Consider the following 16230-nt stretch of genomic DNA (forward strand, 5'->3'; position numbering starts at 1 on the left):
TTTTATGAATAGAACATTTCATTAGGCCGGCGTTCTCATGGCCTTCATATTATACTATGTTGCAAATTACAGGAGATTCAGCAATTCCGGGGTTAGTCATGTCTTTATAGAAAATACAGTCTCTTATTCATTATACTAAATGCTGTTAGGAAATTCTGTCATGTAATGTGGACAAAATGGAGGGTCTGTCATAATGTGAGGTTATGTGAGATCAAAATGGAGTTAGTAAAATAATTCAATACAGGTACAAAATAAAGATCATTTTTAATAATTCTACATCAAATGTAATGAGTTTTTTGGGTTTGTTTTTAACATGCTACTGATTATAATAAGGGATACAAGAATAATAATAGTGATAGAGAGGGTGCGAAAAGTAAAAAAAAAAAAATCACTTAAGTGAGATTTCACACAGGGTTATTCGCTAAGGAAAGAATTCAAAGTGAATTTAAAGGGACACTACAGCTTATAGGAGCACTATAACGTTAGGAATACAAAAGTTTATTCCTAACATTATCGTGTCCCTCTGTCCCCCCCTCCCATGTGCCCCCTGGCAGGAATTGGGACAGTCACACCAGGACAGCTGGAAGCTATGGGACAAGAGACTGGAATTGGTACGGTCCAAGTATGGAAGCGGCTGCAGAGCGGAGTTACAGGGAGGTTTATTGCTTTTTATTCATTTATAAACAAGGTGTGAGCAAGGAACCCATCTTTATTTGGAATGTTCTTTGAAGTTGGTCTCATAAGACCTCTGTAAGAATCACTGAATGTTTGCTCCCAGCACTGTGACTATTACTCTCTCACTGCGCATGCGCCCTGGGCAGATCAGCGCACGCGTGCAGGACAGGCAATCAGCTGGTACTACACGTTTCCATAGAGACGGTGGAACCTCCGCGCATGCGCCCGAGACCGGTATGCGGTAAAGAAACTACGTTTCCCGTGATCCTCCGCACTTGCCTGTCTGGCGATTGTGACGTAATGTTCCGGCCAAATCACAGAAGAAAGGGATGAGTAATGGATCCAGAGCTCAGGTATCAGGTGTTTGGGATGCTGCCGGGCTCAGGGCTCAATAATGAGAGTAAGAACCTCTGCCCAGACTGAATAATGGCAGACGGTGCCCTGGGGGAGGGGTAACATGGGTAAAGAGAGGGGTACCTGGGGGAGGGGTAATATGGGTAAAGAGAGGGGTACCTGGGGGAGGGGTAATATGGGTAAAGAGAGGGGTAACTGGGGGAGGGGTAATATGGGTAAAGAGAGGGGTACCTGGGGGAGGGGTAATATGGGTAAAAAGAGGTAACTGGGGGAGGGGTACCATGGGTAAAGAGGGGTACCTGGGGGAGGGGTACCATGGGTAAAGAGGGGTACCTGGGGGAGGGGTAACATGGGTAAAGAAAGGGGTACCTGGGGGAGGGGTACCATGGGTAAAAAGAGGTAACTGGGGGAGGGGTAACATGGGTAAAGAAAGGGGTAACTGGGGGGAGGGGTAATATGGGTAAAGAAAGGGGTACCTGGGGGAGGGGTACCATGGGTAAAAAGAGGTAACTGGGGGAGGGGTAACATGGGTAAAGAAAGGGGTAACTGGGGGGAGGGGTAATATGGGTAAAGAGAGGGGTACCTGGGGGAGGGGTACCATGGGTAAAAAGAGGTAACTGGGGGAGGGGTAACATGGGTAAAAAGGGGTAACTGGGGGAGGGGTACCATGGGTAAAGAGGGGTACCATGGGTAAAGAGGGGTACCTGGGGGAGGGGTAACATGGGTAAAAAGGGGTAACTGGGGAGGGGTAACATGGGTAAAGAGGGGTAACTGGGGGAGGGGTAACATGGGTAAAGAGGGGTAACTGGGGGAGGGGTACCATGGGTAAAGAGGGGTACCTGGAGGAGGGGTACCATGGGTAAAGAGGGGTAACTGGGGGAGGGGTACCATGGGTAAAGAGGGGTAACTGGGGGAGGGGTACCATGGGTAAAGAGGGGTAACTGGGGGAGGGGTACCATGGGTAAAGAGGGGTAACTGGGGAGGGGTAACATGGGTAAAGATGGGTAACTGGGGGAGGGGTAACATTGGTAAAAAGGGGTAACTGGGGGAGGGGTACCATGGGTAAAGAGAGGGTACCTGGGGGAGGGGTAACATGGGTAAAGAGGGGTAACTGGGGGAGGGGTAATATGGGTAAAGAGAGGGGTACCTGGGGAGGGTTAACATGGGTAAAGAGAGGGGTACCTGGGGGAGGGGTAACATGGGTAAAGAGAGGGGTACCTGGGGGTGGGGTAATATGGGTAAAGAGAGGGGTACTTGGGGGAGGGTTAACATGGATAAAGAGAGGGGTACCTGGGGAGGGGTAACATGGTTAAAGAGAGGGGTACCTGGGGGAGGTGTAACATGGGTAAAGAGAGGTAACTGGGGAGGGGTAACATGGGTAAAGAGAGGTAACTGGGGAGGGGTAACATGGGTAAAGAGGGGTACCTGGGGGGAGGGGTAACATGGGTAAAGAGGGGGTACCTGGGGGGAGGGGTAACATGGGTATAGAGAGGGGTAACTGGGGGAGGGGTAACATGGGTAAAGAGAGGGGTACCTGGGGAAGGGGTAACATGGGTAAAGAGTGTGCACCTTGGGGGGAGGGGTAACATGGGTAAAGAGTGTGCACCTTGGGGGGAGGGGTAACATGGGTAAAGAGAGGGTACCTGGGGGAGGGGTAACATGGGTAAAGAGTGTGCACCTTGGGGGGAGGGGTAACATGGTTAAAGAGAGGGGTACCTGGGGGAGGTGTAACATGGGTAAAGAGAGGTAACTGGGGAGGGGTAACATGGGTAAAGAGAGGTAACTGGGGAGGGGTAACATGGGTAAAGAGGGGTACCTGGGGGAGGGGTAATATGGGTAAAGAGAGGGGTACCTGGGGGAGGGGTAATATGGGTAAAGAGAGGGGTACCTGGGGGAGGGGTAATATGGGTAAAGAGAGGGGTACCTGGGGGAGGGGTAATATGGGTAAAGAGAGGGGTACCTGGGGGAGGGGTAATATGGGTAAAAAGAGGTAACTGGGGGAGGGGTAACATGGGTAAAGAAAGGGGTAACTGGGGGGAGGGGTAATATGGGTAAAGAAAGGGGTACCTGGGGGAGGGGTACCATGGGTAAAAAGAGGTAACTGGGGGAGGGGTAACATGGGTAAAGAAAGGGGTAACTGGGGGGAGGGGTAATATGGGTAAAGAGAGGGGTACCTGGGGGAGGGGTACCATGGGTAAAAAGAGGTAACTGGGGGAGGGGTAACATGGGTAAAAAGGGGTAACTGGGGGAGGGGTACCATGGGTAAAGAGGGGTACCTGGGGGAGGGGTACCATGGGTAAAGAGGGGTACCTGGGGGAGGGGTAACATGGGTAAAAAGGGGTAACTGGGGGAGGGGTAACATGGGTAAAGAGGGGTAACTGGGGGAGGGGTAACATGGGTAAAGAGGGGTAACTGGGGGAGGGGTACCATGGGTAAAGAGGGGTACCTGGAGGAGGGGTACCATGGGTAAAGAGGGGTAACTGGGGGAGGGGTACCATGGGTAAAGAGGGGTAACTGGGGGAGGGGTACCATGGGTAAAGAGGGGTAACTGGGGGAGGGGTACCATGGGTAAAGAGGGGTAACTGGGGAGGGGTAACATGGGTAAAGATGGGTAACTGGGGGAGGGGTAACATTGGTAAAAAGGGGTAACTGGGGGAGGGGTACCATGGGTAAAGAGAGGGTACCCGGGGGAGGGGTAACATGGGTAAAGAGGGGTAACTGGGGGAGGGGTAATATGGGTAAAGAGAGGGGTACCTGGGGAGGGTTAACATGGGTAAAGAGAGGGGTACCTGGGGGAGGGGTAACATGGGTAAAGAGAGGGGTACCTGGGGGTGGGGTAATATGGGTAAAGAGAGGGGTACCTGGGGGTGGGGTAATATGGGTAAAGAGAGGGGTACTTGGGGGAGGGTTAACATGGGTAAAGAGAGGGGTACCTGGGGAGGGGTAACATGGTTAAAGAGAGGGGTACCTGGGGGAGGTGTAACATGGGTAAAGAGAGGTAACTGGGAGGGGTAACATGGGTAAAGAGAGGTAACTGGGGAGGGGTAACATGGGTAAAGAGGGGTACCTGGGGGGAGGGGTAACATGGGTAAAGAGGGGGTACCTGGGGGGAGGGGTAACATGGGTATAGAGAGGGGTAACATGGGTAAAGAGGGGTAACTGGGGGAGGGGTAACATGGGTAAAGAGAGGGGTACCTGGGGAAGGGGTAACATGGGTAAAGAGTGTGCACCTTGGGGGGAGGGGTAACATGGGTAAAGAGTGTGCACCTTGGGGGGAGGGGTAACATGGGTAAAGAGAGGGTACCTGGGGGAGGGGTAACATGGATAAAGAGTGTGCACCTTGGGGGGAGGGGTAACATGGTTAAAGAGAGGGGTACCTGGGGGAGGTGTAACATGGGTAAAGAGAGGTAACTGGGGAGGGGTAACATGGGTAAAGAGAGGTAACTGGGGAGGGGTAACATGGGTAAAGAGGGGTACCTGGGGGGAGGGGTAACATGGGTAAAGAGGGGGTACCTGGGGGGAGGGGTAACATGGGTATAGAGAGGGGTAACATGGGTAAAGAGGGGTAACTGGGGGAGGGGTAACATGGGTAAAGAGAGGGGTACCTGGGGAAGGGGTAACATGGGTAAAGAGTGTGCACCTTGGGGGGAGGGGTAACATGGGTAAAGAGTGTGCACCTTGGGGGGAGGGGTAACATGGGTAAAGAGTGTGCACCTTGGGGGGAGGGGTAACATGGGTAAAGAGAGGGTACCTGGGGGAGGGGTAACATGGGTAAAGAGTGTGCACCTTGGGGGGAGGGGTAACATGGGTAAAGAGAGGGTACCTGGGGAGAGGGGTAACATGGGTAAAGAGAGGGTACCTGGGGGAGGGGTAACATGGGTAACGAGAGGTTACTGGGGGAGGGATAACATGGGTAAAGAGTGGGTACCTGGGGGGAGGGGTAACATGGGTAAAGAGAGGGTACCTGGGGGAGGGGTAACATGGGTAAAGAGAGGTTACTGGGGAGGGGTAACATGGGTAAAGAGAGGTTACTGGGGGAGTGGTAACATGGGTAAAGAGGGGTAACTGGGGGAGGGCTAATATGGGTAAAGAGAGGGGTACCTGGGGGAGGGGTAACATGGGTTAAGAGAGGGATACCTGGGGGAGGGGTAACATGGGTAAAGAGGGGTAACTGGGGGAGGGATAATATGGGTAAAGAGAGGGATACCTGGGGGAGGGGTACCTGGGGGGAGGGGTAACATGGGTAAAGAGCGGTTACTGGGGGAAGGGTAACATGGGTAAAGAGTGGTAACTGGGGAGGGGTAATATGGGTAAAGAGAGGGGTACCTGGGGGAGGGGTAACATGGGTAAAGAGAGGGGTGCCTGGGGGAGGGTTAACATGGGTAAAGAGAGGTAACTGGGGAGGGGTAACCTGGGTAAAGAGGGGTAACTGGGGGAGGGGTAATATGGGTAAAGAGAGGGGTACCTGGGGGAGGGGTAACATGGGTAAAGAGAGGTAACTGGGGGAGGGGTAATATGGGTAAAGAGAGGGATACCTGGGGGAGGGGTAACATGGGTAAAGAGAGGGGTACCTGGGGGAAGAGTGCGTACCTGGGGGAGGGGTAACATGGGTAAAGAGGGGGTACCTGGGGGAGGGGTAACATGGGTAAAGAGGGGGTACCTGGGGGAGGGGTAACATGGGTAAAGAGAGGGGTACCTGGGGAGGGGTAACATGGGTAAAGAGAGGGGTACCTGGGGGAGGGGTAATATGGGTAAAGAGAGGGGTACCTGGGGAGGGGTAATATGGGTAAAAAGGGGTAACTGGGGGAGGGGTAACATGGGTAAAGAAAGGGGTAACTGGGGGGAGGGGTAATATGGGTAAAGAGAGGGGTACCTGGGGGAGGGGTACCATGGGTAAAAAGAGGTAACTGGGGGAGGGGTAACATGGGTAAAAAGGGGTAACTGGGGGAGGGGTAACATGGGTAAAAAGGGGTAACTGGGGGAGGGGTACCATGGGTAAAGAGCGGTACCTGGGGGAGGGGTAACATGGGTAAAAAGGGGTAACTGGGGGAGGGGTAACATGGGTAAAGAGGGGTAACTGGGGGAGGGGTACCATGGGTAAAGAGGGGTACCTGGGGGAGGGGTAACATGGGTAAAAAGGGGTAACTGGGGGAGGGGTAACATGGGTAAAGAGGGGTAACTGGGGGAGGGGTAACATGGGTAAAGAGGGGTAACTGGGGGAGGGGTACCATGGGTAAAGAGGGGTACCTGGAGGAGGGGTACCATGGGTAAAGAGGGGTAACTGGGGGAGGGGTAACATGGGTAAAAAGGGGTAACTGGGGAGGGGTACCATGGGTAAAGAGGGGTAACTGGGGAGGGGTACCATGGGTAAAGAGGGGTAACTGGGGAGGGGTAACATGGGTAAAGATGGGTAACTGGGGGAGGGGTAACATTGGTAAAAAGGGGTAACTGGGGGAGGGGTACCATGGGTAATGAGAGGGTACCTGGGGAGGGGTAACATGGGTAAAGAGGGGTAACTGGGGGAGGGGTAATATGGGTAAAGAGAGGGGTACCTGGGGAGGGTTAACATGGGTAAAGAGAGGGGTACCTGGGGGAGGGGTAACATGGGTAAAGAGAGGGGTACCTGGGGGTGGGGTAATATGGGTAAAGAGAGGGGTACCTGGGGGTGGGGTAATATGGGTAAAGAGAGGGGTACTTGGGGAGGGTTAACATGGGTAAAGAGAGGGGTACCTGGGGGAGGGGTAACATGGTTAAAGAGAGGGGTACCTGGGGGAGGTGTAACATGGGTAAAGAGAGGTAACTGGGGAGGGGTAACATGGGTAAAGAGAGGTAACTGGGGAGGGGTAACATGGGTAAAGAGGGGTACCTGGGGGAGGGGTAACATGGGTAAAGAGGGGGTACCTGGGGGAGGGGTAACATGGGTAAAGAGGGGTAACTGGGGAGGGGTAACATGGGTAAAGAGGGGTACCTGGGGGGAGGGGTAACATGGGTAAAGAGGGGGTACCTGGGGGGAGGGGTAACATGGGTATAGAGAGGGGTAACATGGGTAAAGAGGGGTAACTGGGGAGGGGTAACATGGGTAAAGAGGGGTAACTGGGGGAGGGGTAACATGGGTAAAGAGAGGGGTACCTGGGGAAGGGGTAACATGGGTAAAGAGTGTGCACCTTGGGGGGAGGGGTAACATGGGTAAAGAGAGGGTACCTGGGGAGGGGTAACATGGGTAAAGAGTGTGCACCTTGGGGGGAGGGGTAACATGGGTAAAGAGAGGGTACCTGGGGAGAGGGGTAACATGGGTAAAGAGAGGGTACCTGGGGGAGGGGTAACATGGGTAACGAGAGGTTACTGGGGAGGGATAACATGGATAAAGAGTGGGTACATGGGGGAGGGGTAACATGGGTAAAGAGAGGGTACCTGGGGGAGGGGTAACATGGGTAAAGAGAGGTTACTGGGGAGGGGTAACATGGGTAAAGAGAGGTTACTGGGGGAGTGGTAACATGGGTAAAGAGGGGTAACTGGGGGAGGGCTAATATGGGTAAAGAGAGGGGTACCTGGGGGAGGGGTAACATGGGTTAAGAGAGGGATACCTGGGGGAGGGGTAACATGGGTAAAGAGGGGTAACTGGGGGAGGGATAATATGGGTAAAGAGAGGGATACCTGGGGGAGGGGTACCTGGGGGGAGGGGTAACATGGGTAAAGAGCGGTTACTGGGGGAAGGGTAACATGGGTAAAGAGGGGTAACTGGGGGAGGGGTAATATGGGTAAAGAGAGGGATACCTGGGGGAGGGGTAACATGGGTAAAGAGAGGGGTGCCTGGGGGAGGGTTAACATGGGTAAAGAGAGGTAACTGGGGGAGGGGTAATATGGGTAAAGAGAGGGATACCTGGGGGAGGGGTAACATGGGTAAAGAGAGGGGTACCTGGGGGAAGAGTGCGTACCTGGGGGAGGGGTAACATGGGTAAAGAGGGGGTACCTGGGGGAGGGGTAACATGGGTAAAGAGAGGGGTACCTGGGGGAGGGGTAACATGGGTAAAGAGGGGGTACCTGGGGGGAGGGGTAACATGGGTAAAGAGGGGGAGAGGGGGTACCTGGGGGAGAGGTAACATGGGTAAAGAGGGGGTACCTGGGGGAGGGGTAACATGGGTAAAGAGAGGGGTACCTGGGGGATGGGTAACATGGGTAAAGAGAGAGGTACCTGGGGGAGGGGTAACATGGGTAAAGAGAGGGGTACCTGGGGGAGGGGTAACATGGGTAAAATGGGTAAAGAGAGGGGTACCTGGGGGAGGGGTAACATGGGTAAAGAGAGGTTACTGGGGGAGGGGTAACATAGGTAAAGAGTGGGTACCTCATGAATTATCTGGAGATTAATTATTTACCTATGAGGACTGTACTCTTTATGTGTTTTATATAACATTTATATGTATATTATTTTAATGTTTTACAATTGCTCTTTCATTTTAACAGCATTGTAACCATGTTATAAATCCAGTATCTTCCACTACCTGAGGAGGTAATTTCAAGGACAGTCCTGTCCACAGAGACCGTATCCTATTCTCCGAGCACCTAACTGACCTAGTGAAGATGAAGAAGGACAGGAATCAGATGACGGAGAGGATCCTGGATCTGACTCTGGAGATCATTTACTTGCTGACTGGAGAGGTGAGGCATTCAGGGAACGTCATGTCTATACTATAGGGATTAAAACATCTTTTCATTTTGTCCTGGGGGTTCACTGGTGTTACACAATGGTAACACCACCTTCCAGGCCTTCCCTGGTGCCTAGTCTCTAATGTAATGGCGCCTGCTTGGGGTCTTTTTCCCATTTAAGATAATACTCACTAACGATACCGAGCTACTAACTGCATTACATGTATAAATTATATATATTTGGTTTAATATAAACTGTGATTAAAACTGCGTCCATTACTAAAGGTTGAAGTTTGAAACACAATGTCTGTCTGTGCTCATTTGCATGTCAAGCTGGGAACTCTGGGATAATTGTGGATACATGATTTCCCAAGTTTCTATTGTTAAAGTCCATCTTGAGAGAGGTGACTTGCACCTGACCCTGGCATTATAATTCTCTATATGGCCTAAATGCAAGGAATTACTGGAAAATATATATTTATATATAGTTGCAATCAAATTAAAGACATATATTTCCTTAAAAAACATATATAATATGGATGGGTGTATTATATGAGAAAAAGGGATGTTCTGAAAAAGCAGAGTTGGCAAAAAAAAAAAATACAAACAAACAAAATTGTGTCCTGGGCAGTAGCAGTGACTATAGTACACATCAGCCTCAAAACATACAATAAAAACCAAAGGAAAAATGTTATTGTGCTCTATCCCAAATTCCTACACACATTTATACGACAAGGTTTTTAGTATCATTTCAGTGGCCATTAAAGTGTAAGCTCACCTGCCACATCAAGGCAAGACTTCATAGGTCCTACACTAACAATTCACCCTGATGCTTTTTAGTTTAAAGGGACACTATAGTCACCTGAACAACTTTAGCTTAATGAAGCAGTTTTGGTGTATAGAACATGCCCCTGCAGCCTCACTGCTCAATCCTCCGCCATTTAGGAGTTAAATCCCTTTGTTTATGAACCCTAGTCACACCTCCCTGCATGTGACTTGCACAGCCTTCCATAAACACTTCCTGTAAAGAGAGCCCTATTTAGGCTTTCTTTATTGCAAGTTCTGTTTAATTTAGATTGTCTTATCCCCTGCTATGTTAATAGCTTGCTAGACCCTGCAAGAGCCTCCTGTATGTGATTAAAGTTCAATTTAGAGATTGAGATACAATTATTTAAGGTAAATTACATCTGAAAGTGAAACCATTTTTTTTTTCATGCAGGCTCTGTCAATCATAGCCAGGGGAGATGTGACTAGGGCTGCATAAACAGAAACAAAGTGATTTAACTCCTAAATGACAGTGAATTGAGCAGTGAAATTGCAGGGGAATGATCTATACACTAAAACTGCTTTATTTAGCTAAAGTCATTTAGGGGACTATAGTGTTCCTTTAAGGTAAAACCTCTCTAAATAGACAGAGAGGGGTATTATTCTAAACACCTACACAGTACAGACAAAAAATAGACATGGAGATGAAATCTTTACTGCACTTTAGACGCAGTACCTAAGGGAGTAAAATATATTTAATAGAGATTGAATGGACTGAATAATGAATAATATTTTTCTGCAGACTAACATCTTATATTACATTTAAATGTATAGGATTGCTTTGTGGTGAATAAGTCCGGGGAACGTGTTGCACACAGTAGAGGTCCGCATGTGTCTGACTGTTTCTCCAGGACCCAGAGCCCCAGCACGGTGCCCCCACCTCACTCACTGATACATGAGAGTAACAATGATGACAAGATCCTGGAACTGACCAATCAGATCATCCACCTGCTGACTGGAGAGGTAAAGCTGCTGGGGATGGGACACTATACAGTAAAACCAAGGGATGTGTCTGGATGGTGACTGGATCATTGTGTGTGTCAGGTTCCTATAAGCTATATGAAACCAGGGTGCTGCACTCACCTGAACATGAATAAATGGGGTGCTGCTGGGGGTCAATTTATAAACCGCTAATCTAAGCAAAAATAATGGGGGTTTAGTTACATTATATGATCATACATTGCATAAGCCTGCCACAGCATCAATGTGCCCCATCTTTAGCAGGTCCTACTCTAACAGCCTAATGTCTGCTCTTATGAGATTAACTCGGGGAAAAATCCATCTGAGGCTCTCAGCAGTACAAGGCTAAATAGGGCCCTGGGATAGGTTCCTATGATGTGTGAAGATGTCACTGTCTATTTATCCATTTAGGAGTGGGAGTATTTTGAAGGAGACAGTGATCTGTACAAGGACATAATGATGGAGAATCACCAGCCATTAATCTCATTGGGTAAGTGATGATATTGTCGCTGTAATCCGTAAATAACACAATGTTGTATTATTTTGAGGAAGACATTCACGTGGACCTTTGTGATCTTGTAAAATTCATGAATAAACAATTCATTTATCATCACGGTTCGTTAGTATAACCAGTTACAATAATGTAATTATTTAGACAGGCATTTGCAGGCTACTATCTATCTGGCAGTTCTGGGGATATAATTGTTTATTGCGTTTTTTTTTTTTTTTTAAACTAATAATTGAATGGTAGAAAAAAGAAAGACGTGCAAGGAAATGAGACACAAAAATGGAAAATAGGAAATCCCTCTTCATACTGGCTGGGTTTCATATTGGTAATATTTTATATAAAGTCTCATGATGATCAACCAAAGAGGTGCTCTCAGAAGAGCTCGGTGGAATCCATTCAAAAAGAGAGATGTGAAAGAAGATAGAATGTACTGTACAAAGTTTAGACCCAGGGGAAGGCAAAACAAATTGTGTAAATGATATGTTTTCGAAGATGTGAAGAATATGGTCACTGTACACAGAGAAAACAAAATATTATCCATTGGATCCATCGAGGTAACGGTCAATTCATCCATTAGGTCTTCATTAGGTGGGCAAATGGATCATGAGAACATTCTTATGAAGGAAGTACACTAAAGGGTACAATGTAGAAATCAAAAAGAAACGGGGGGGTGTCTTGTCTGGTTCTTCAGTAAATAGAGTGTGATTTATTTTTTTTCTCTCTCTCTTTCTGAGACACAAGAACTGGGCATTCCTTCCCACCATAAGTGAAATAGGAATGTTTAGCCACACTAACATTGTCTATTTTATAGAAGTTCATTTCCATTCCTCCCTCTACCATCTCCCATCTACTGTGCTCCTTCCCTGGGCCGGGCTGTCTATACCTACTGTTCCAGTATGTTAATCATGTTTTGTTAGAATTTAATGTGTGTGTGTTTTTTTTTTTTTTTTTCTCCTATTGTACAACACTGCACAAAATATGTTGGCGCTATATAAATAATTGTACAGATGTATGCTACCAAAATGATCATTTAAATGTAAGCTCTTGACCCAGCTTTTAGTAGAGCAATCACAGCTGAGATTAATTATTGAACTATCGTTGACTAGTAATGTGAACATTTACAATGTGAAGTCAGTAAAATTGGGAATTAACATGTTTAAAGGGACCTATGCTGTTTTTTTCTTGACTTGTAATGCGTTGGTGCACAGTAGATTAAATTGTTAAGGAATAAACTTGACAAAAGAATTCAGCTGAGCGTAAATACAATGGTTTAACGGGATGGTGAGTGTATAGGATACCATTCAGAAAATCAGTGAGGGCAAGTACCTTTTCAGAGTCTTGTAATTCAATCTGTCCGTCATTTCATTTTAATTTTGGAAACAAAGTGAAAAGAGAAAGTATTTGAATTCTTATCTGTGAAATTTGCACTTAAACTTTAATAAAGTCATATTGATTACCTTTATATCTCCACCAGATGGATCAGTGGATAGAACTTATCACGAAGGATTCCACAGCCCTATCTCTTCAGTAGATTGTTTTAATGGAGATAAAAGCGAAAACAAAAGATGCCTAAAAACAAACAAACCACGAAAGAAACTCAAAAAGTTATCAAAGAGGCCGGAGGACGAATCCGCGCCAGAGGGGGTCAATTTTGTGGATACCAATATATTTCCTTTCCCTGAACCACCACAGACAGAATACACATCAGTACATGTTAAGGAGGAATTATCGTCCTATGACGAGGAACATCTCACATGCACGGCCATGTTTTCACCTACAGAGCATACACAAGCCGAATACAAGTCTACTCAGAAGAAGGAGGACCATGTATCATGTGAAGAAGGAAGTTTCCCAGAGATTTTTACAGCTACTGAAAAGACACAGCCAGATTACATATCTACTTTTATTAAGGAGGAACCAACATCTTGGGAAAATGGAACCCTACCGTACAGTGACATTTTTACACCCACAGAACATACACAGACAGATTATACATCTATTCGTATTAAGGAGGAACCAACATCTTGGGAGGATTCAAACGCGATCTACACCAGCATTTATGCAACCACGGAACATACACAAACAGAATATCCATCTACTCATATTAAGGAGGAGTCAGCCTCATGTAACGAAGGACATTTTGCAAATACTGACATTTTTACCTCCCTAGAACATACACAGCCAGGACATTCTTCTACTCCTATGACAGACAGCAGCAGCAGCAGCCAAGGGAATATAAGTAAATCTACAATAAATGACACTTTGGTTCTGTCAAAGAGCAGTGAGTATGACAAAAACATTCCTTATAAATCAGCGTATGAACCTTTGCCAAAAGCACAGACAACTGATCAAGTATTTCATTGTTCTGTTTGTCAAGAATGTTTTACAAGTAACACGGATCTTGTTAAACATCAAAATGTCCACAAGGCAAAAAAAATATCCTGCAACGTATGTGGGAAATTTTTCACCCGCATCTCCCATCTAGTCGTACATCAGCGAATTCACACCGGTGAGAAACCATTTTCATGTTCTGATTGTGGGAAATGTTTTTGCCAGATCTCTCACCTAGTTATCCATCAGAGAATACATACAGGAGAGAAACCGTTCTCATGTTTTAAGTGTGGGAAATGTTTTACGCAAAGCTCACATCTTGTTAAGCATCAGAGGATTCACACGTGATTGGAGTTTTGTATTCTATATTAACTTCTTGTATTTTGAATGTGAATTGGCTCTCAACTGCAGCCAACCAGCCTGCTCACATTCTGCCATCACCTTATAGCAATCATTCTGTCACCTCCAGAATGTGGCTGGGGCCTCATTAGGTCTTTTAATCAATTAAAGACTCCTTTTATCTTTTTATTTTGTAATGCTCCCTTTGGCAGTGTTGAATGATATGTGCAATAAATCATTTATTTATTTAATTGTGTCATTGATAATCAAAAATGGAGCATTCGGTATCAGGTGACAAAGAGCTGTGTTTAAATATGTTCAGTGTAGTCACCAACTGGGGTTTAAGAAGTGTAGTTTGTGGACCACCTACAGTGACCACAGGGAGGAAACCATAAAATCGCTGTTTGTGTTGGCAGAGAGCTCTCCTCTACTGATCTGTCGCAGGGACTTAAGACACTGGGATGTGACATTATAACACCTCTCATTTCTGCCAGAATATAGAGCTTTACAACGCTCATTTTATAGAGCTACTGGAAGATTTCTCAAAGTACAGTATTATTGCCTGATTCACGCCAATCTGCTATAATTCTTTCTATGAGTGGGTTTACAACACATTTGACATGCCAACCTACAATCTGGAGACATACCTCATCAGATAAGCATACCATACAATAAGAAATAATGTGTGGCTTAGACTACACTAAACGAACATTACTTGTCCAAACATGTTACATTACGGTCTTGTATGTTAGTGTTTGTTCAACTCTCCTGGGGTCTGTAGTATTAATCTGGTACAACACAAGTTTAAAGGAACACTCCTGGCACTATAATCACTGCAGGACATTGTAGTGATTGGTGTTTCAGGATTGCTCTGGTGCTCCGTCATTGTAAGTAGTCAAATCGTTTTAGAGTGGTTTGACTTCTTACCTGGTGTATGCCGGGTGCTGCTAACTGCCTCCACTACTTGAGAACGAGAGCTGGAAGCTCCTTAGAGGCTTCTCTTGACTTTCCTGAACTAAGCCGTGCATTGCAGGGCTGGCTTATTGGCTGAGAGCATCAGCTGATTGCTCTCAGCCAATGAACTAAGCCCTGCACTGCTGTGCTTAGTTCTGACTGAGAGATTCCAACTCTCTGTCTGAGGTCATGGAGACAGGGACCGATTCCGGAAGGACACCAGGTAAGAAGTCAAACAGTACAATGAGGGGCACCAGGGCAGTCCTGGCACCATAACCACTATGAAATGCTGTAATGGTTAGGATGTCTGGAGTGTTCCTTCAAAGGTATACCTCATATATCCTACGTTATATACCCTATATTAATAAATTTGTGAATGAGATGTCTGAAAAACAACGTTAAATGTAGAAATTCAGAAGCACCTTATTTAAAGGGATTTTCCAGTGCCAGAAAACATTAATTTTGCTGGCTATGTAGGACTCTGTAGTGCCTCTCTCCCTCCCACCCCCCATCCCAAGTTGCTGAAGGGGTTAAAACCCCTTCAGTGACTTACCGGAGTCCAGCGCCAATGTCCCTCGGCACTGGGTCAGGCTCCAACTACTCTCCTCCCTCGCCGACGTCAGCCGGCGGGGGAGACCTAATGCGCATGTGCGGCAGCGCACGCGCATTCGACCTCCCCATAAGAAAGCATTGAATAATGCTTTCAATGCTTTCCTATGGGAATTTCGGCGACGCTGGAGATCCTCACATAGCGTGAGGACGTCCAGCATCGCTTAAAACACCTTTCGTGTTCTATGAACACGGAAGTCCCTCTAGTGGCTGTCTAGTAGTGTGCCTGAGTGTATAAACAGAGCTCCACAGCAATAATACTCCCAGTAATGTGTCTGAGTGTATAACAGAGCTCCACAGCAATAATACTCCCAGTAATGTGTCTGAGTGTATAACAGAGCTCCACAGCAATAATACTCCCAGTAATGTGTCTGAGTGTATAACAGAGCTCCACAGCAATAATACTCCCAGTAATGTGTCTGAGTGTATAACAGAGCTCCACAGCAATAATACTCCCAGTAATGTGTCTTTAAATTACAGTAAATGTGTTTAGAAATCAGTCTGTGTAAATAAGAGACATTGTTCTTGTTGTAAATTACATTTTAGTTCTATATATTTTAGTAAGGCACCAGGCCCGCCGCTGGCCACACTCACACCCCTATAGTTTAACGTGCCGCTCTTCGTATATTAGAAGTATTGGCCGATGTGCAGTATCGGTAGTGCGCCAAGCGCCGGTTAGTGAATTTGGTGCCGATGTGGCGCAGACGTTCCCCATATTAAATACTGACTGGATTTAATGCTGAATGGAAATTAAACCACAGCCCCTTCTCTATCCCAATACACACAATAAACCCCGCCTCTATTATAAGCCACGCCCTTCACATTCAGCCCCGCCCCCGCGGTTAGCTCTGCTGCTCAAGCTCCGCCTATTGTACTGCTCTTTCATTGTTTACGTTTCTGACGTAAGCTGTCGTCACTAGCCACGCCCCCTACCGGCACAGAGAAAGAAAGTAAATGCAGTTCCCTCGAACAATAGTCTTAGCGTCCTGTCACCATGGAGACGGCTAACCGTGACACCTTCCTTTCTAAGC

General features: G+C 47.1%; 1 protein-coding gene across 1 annotated transcript; it reads left to right on the forward strand.

Annotated features, from left to right (window-relative positions):
• The first annotated feature begins 959 nt into the window (after window positions 1–959).
• Window positions 960–13887, forward strand: LOC134575251 (oocyte zinc finger protein XlCOF29-like). Its single transcript, XM_063434509.1, has 5 exons — window positions 960–1028; window positions 8491–8685; window positions 10273–10461; window positions 10870–10948; window positions 12441–13887. The coding sequence occupies exons 2-5, from the start codon at window positions 8608–8610 to the stop codon at window positions 13643–13645; spliced, it is 1551 nt and encodes a 516-aa protein (XP_063290579.1). The 5' UTR covers window positions 960–1028; window positions 8491–8607; the 3' UTR covers window positions 13646–13887.
• Window positions 13888–16230: the final 2343 nt, after the last annotated feature.

Source organism: Pelobates fuscus, chromosome 10 (assembly GCF_036172605.1).
Source record: "Pelobates fuscus isolate aPelFus1 chromosome 10, aPelFus1.pri, whole genome shotgun sequence".
NCBI classification, from domain to species: domain Eukaryota; kingdom Metazoa; phylum Chordata; class Amphibia; order Anura; family Pelobatidae; genus Pelobates; species Pelobates fuscus.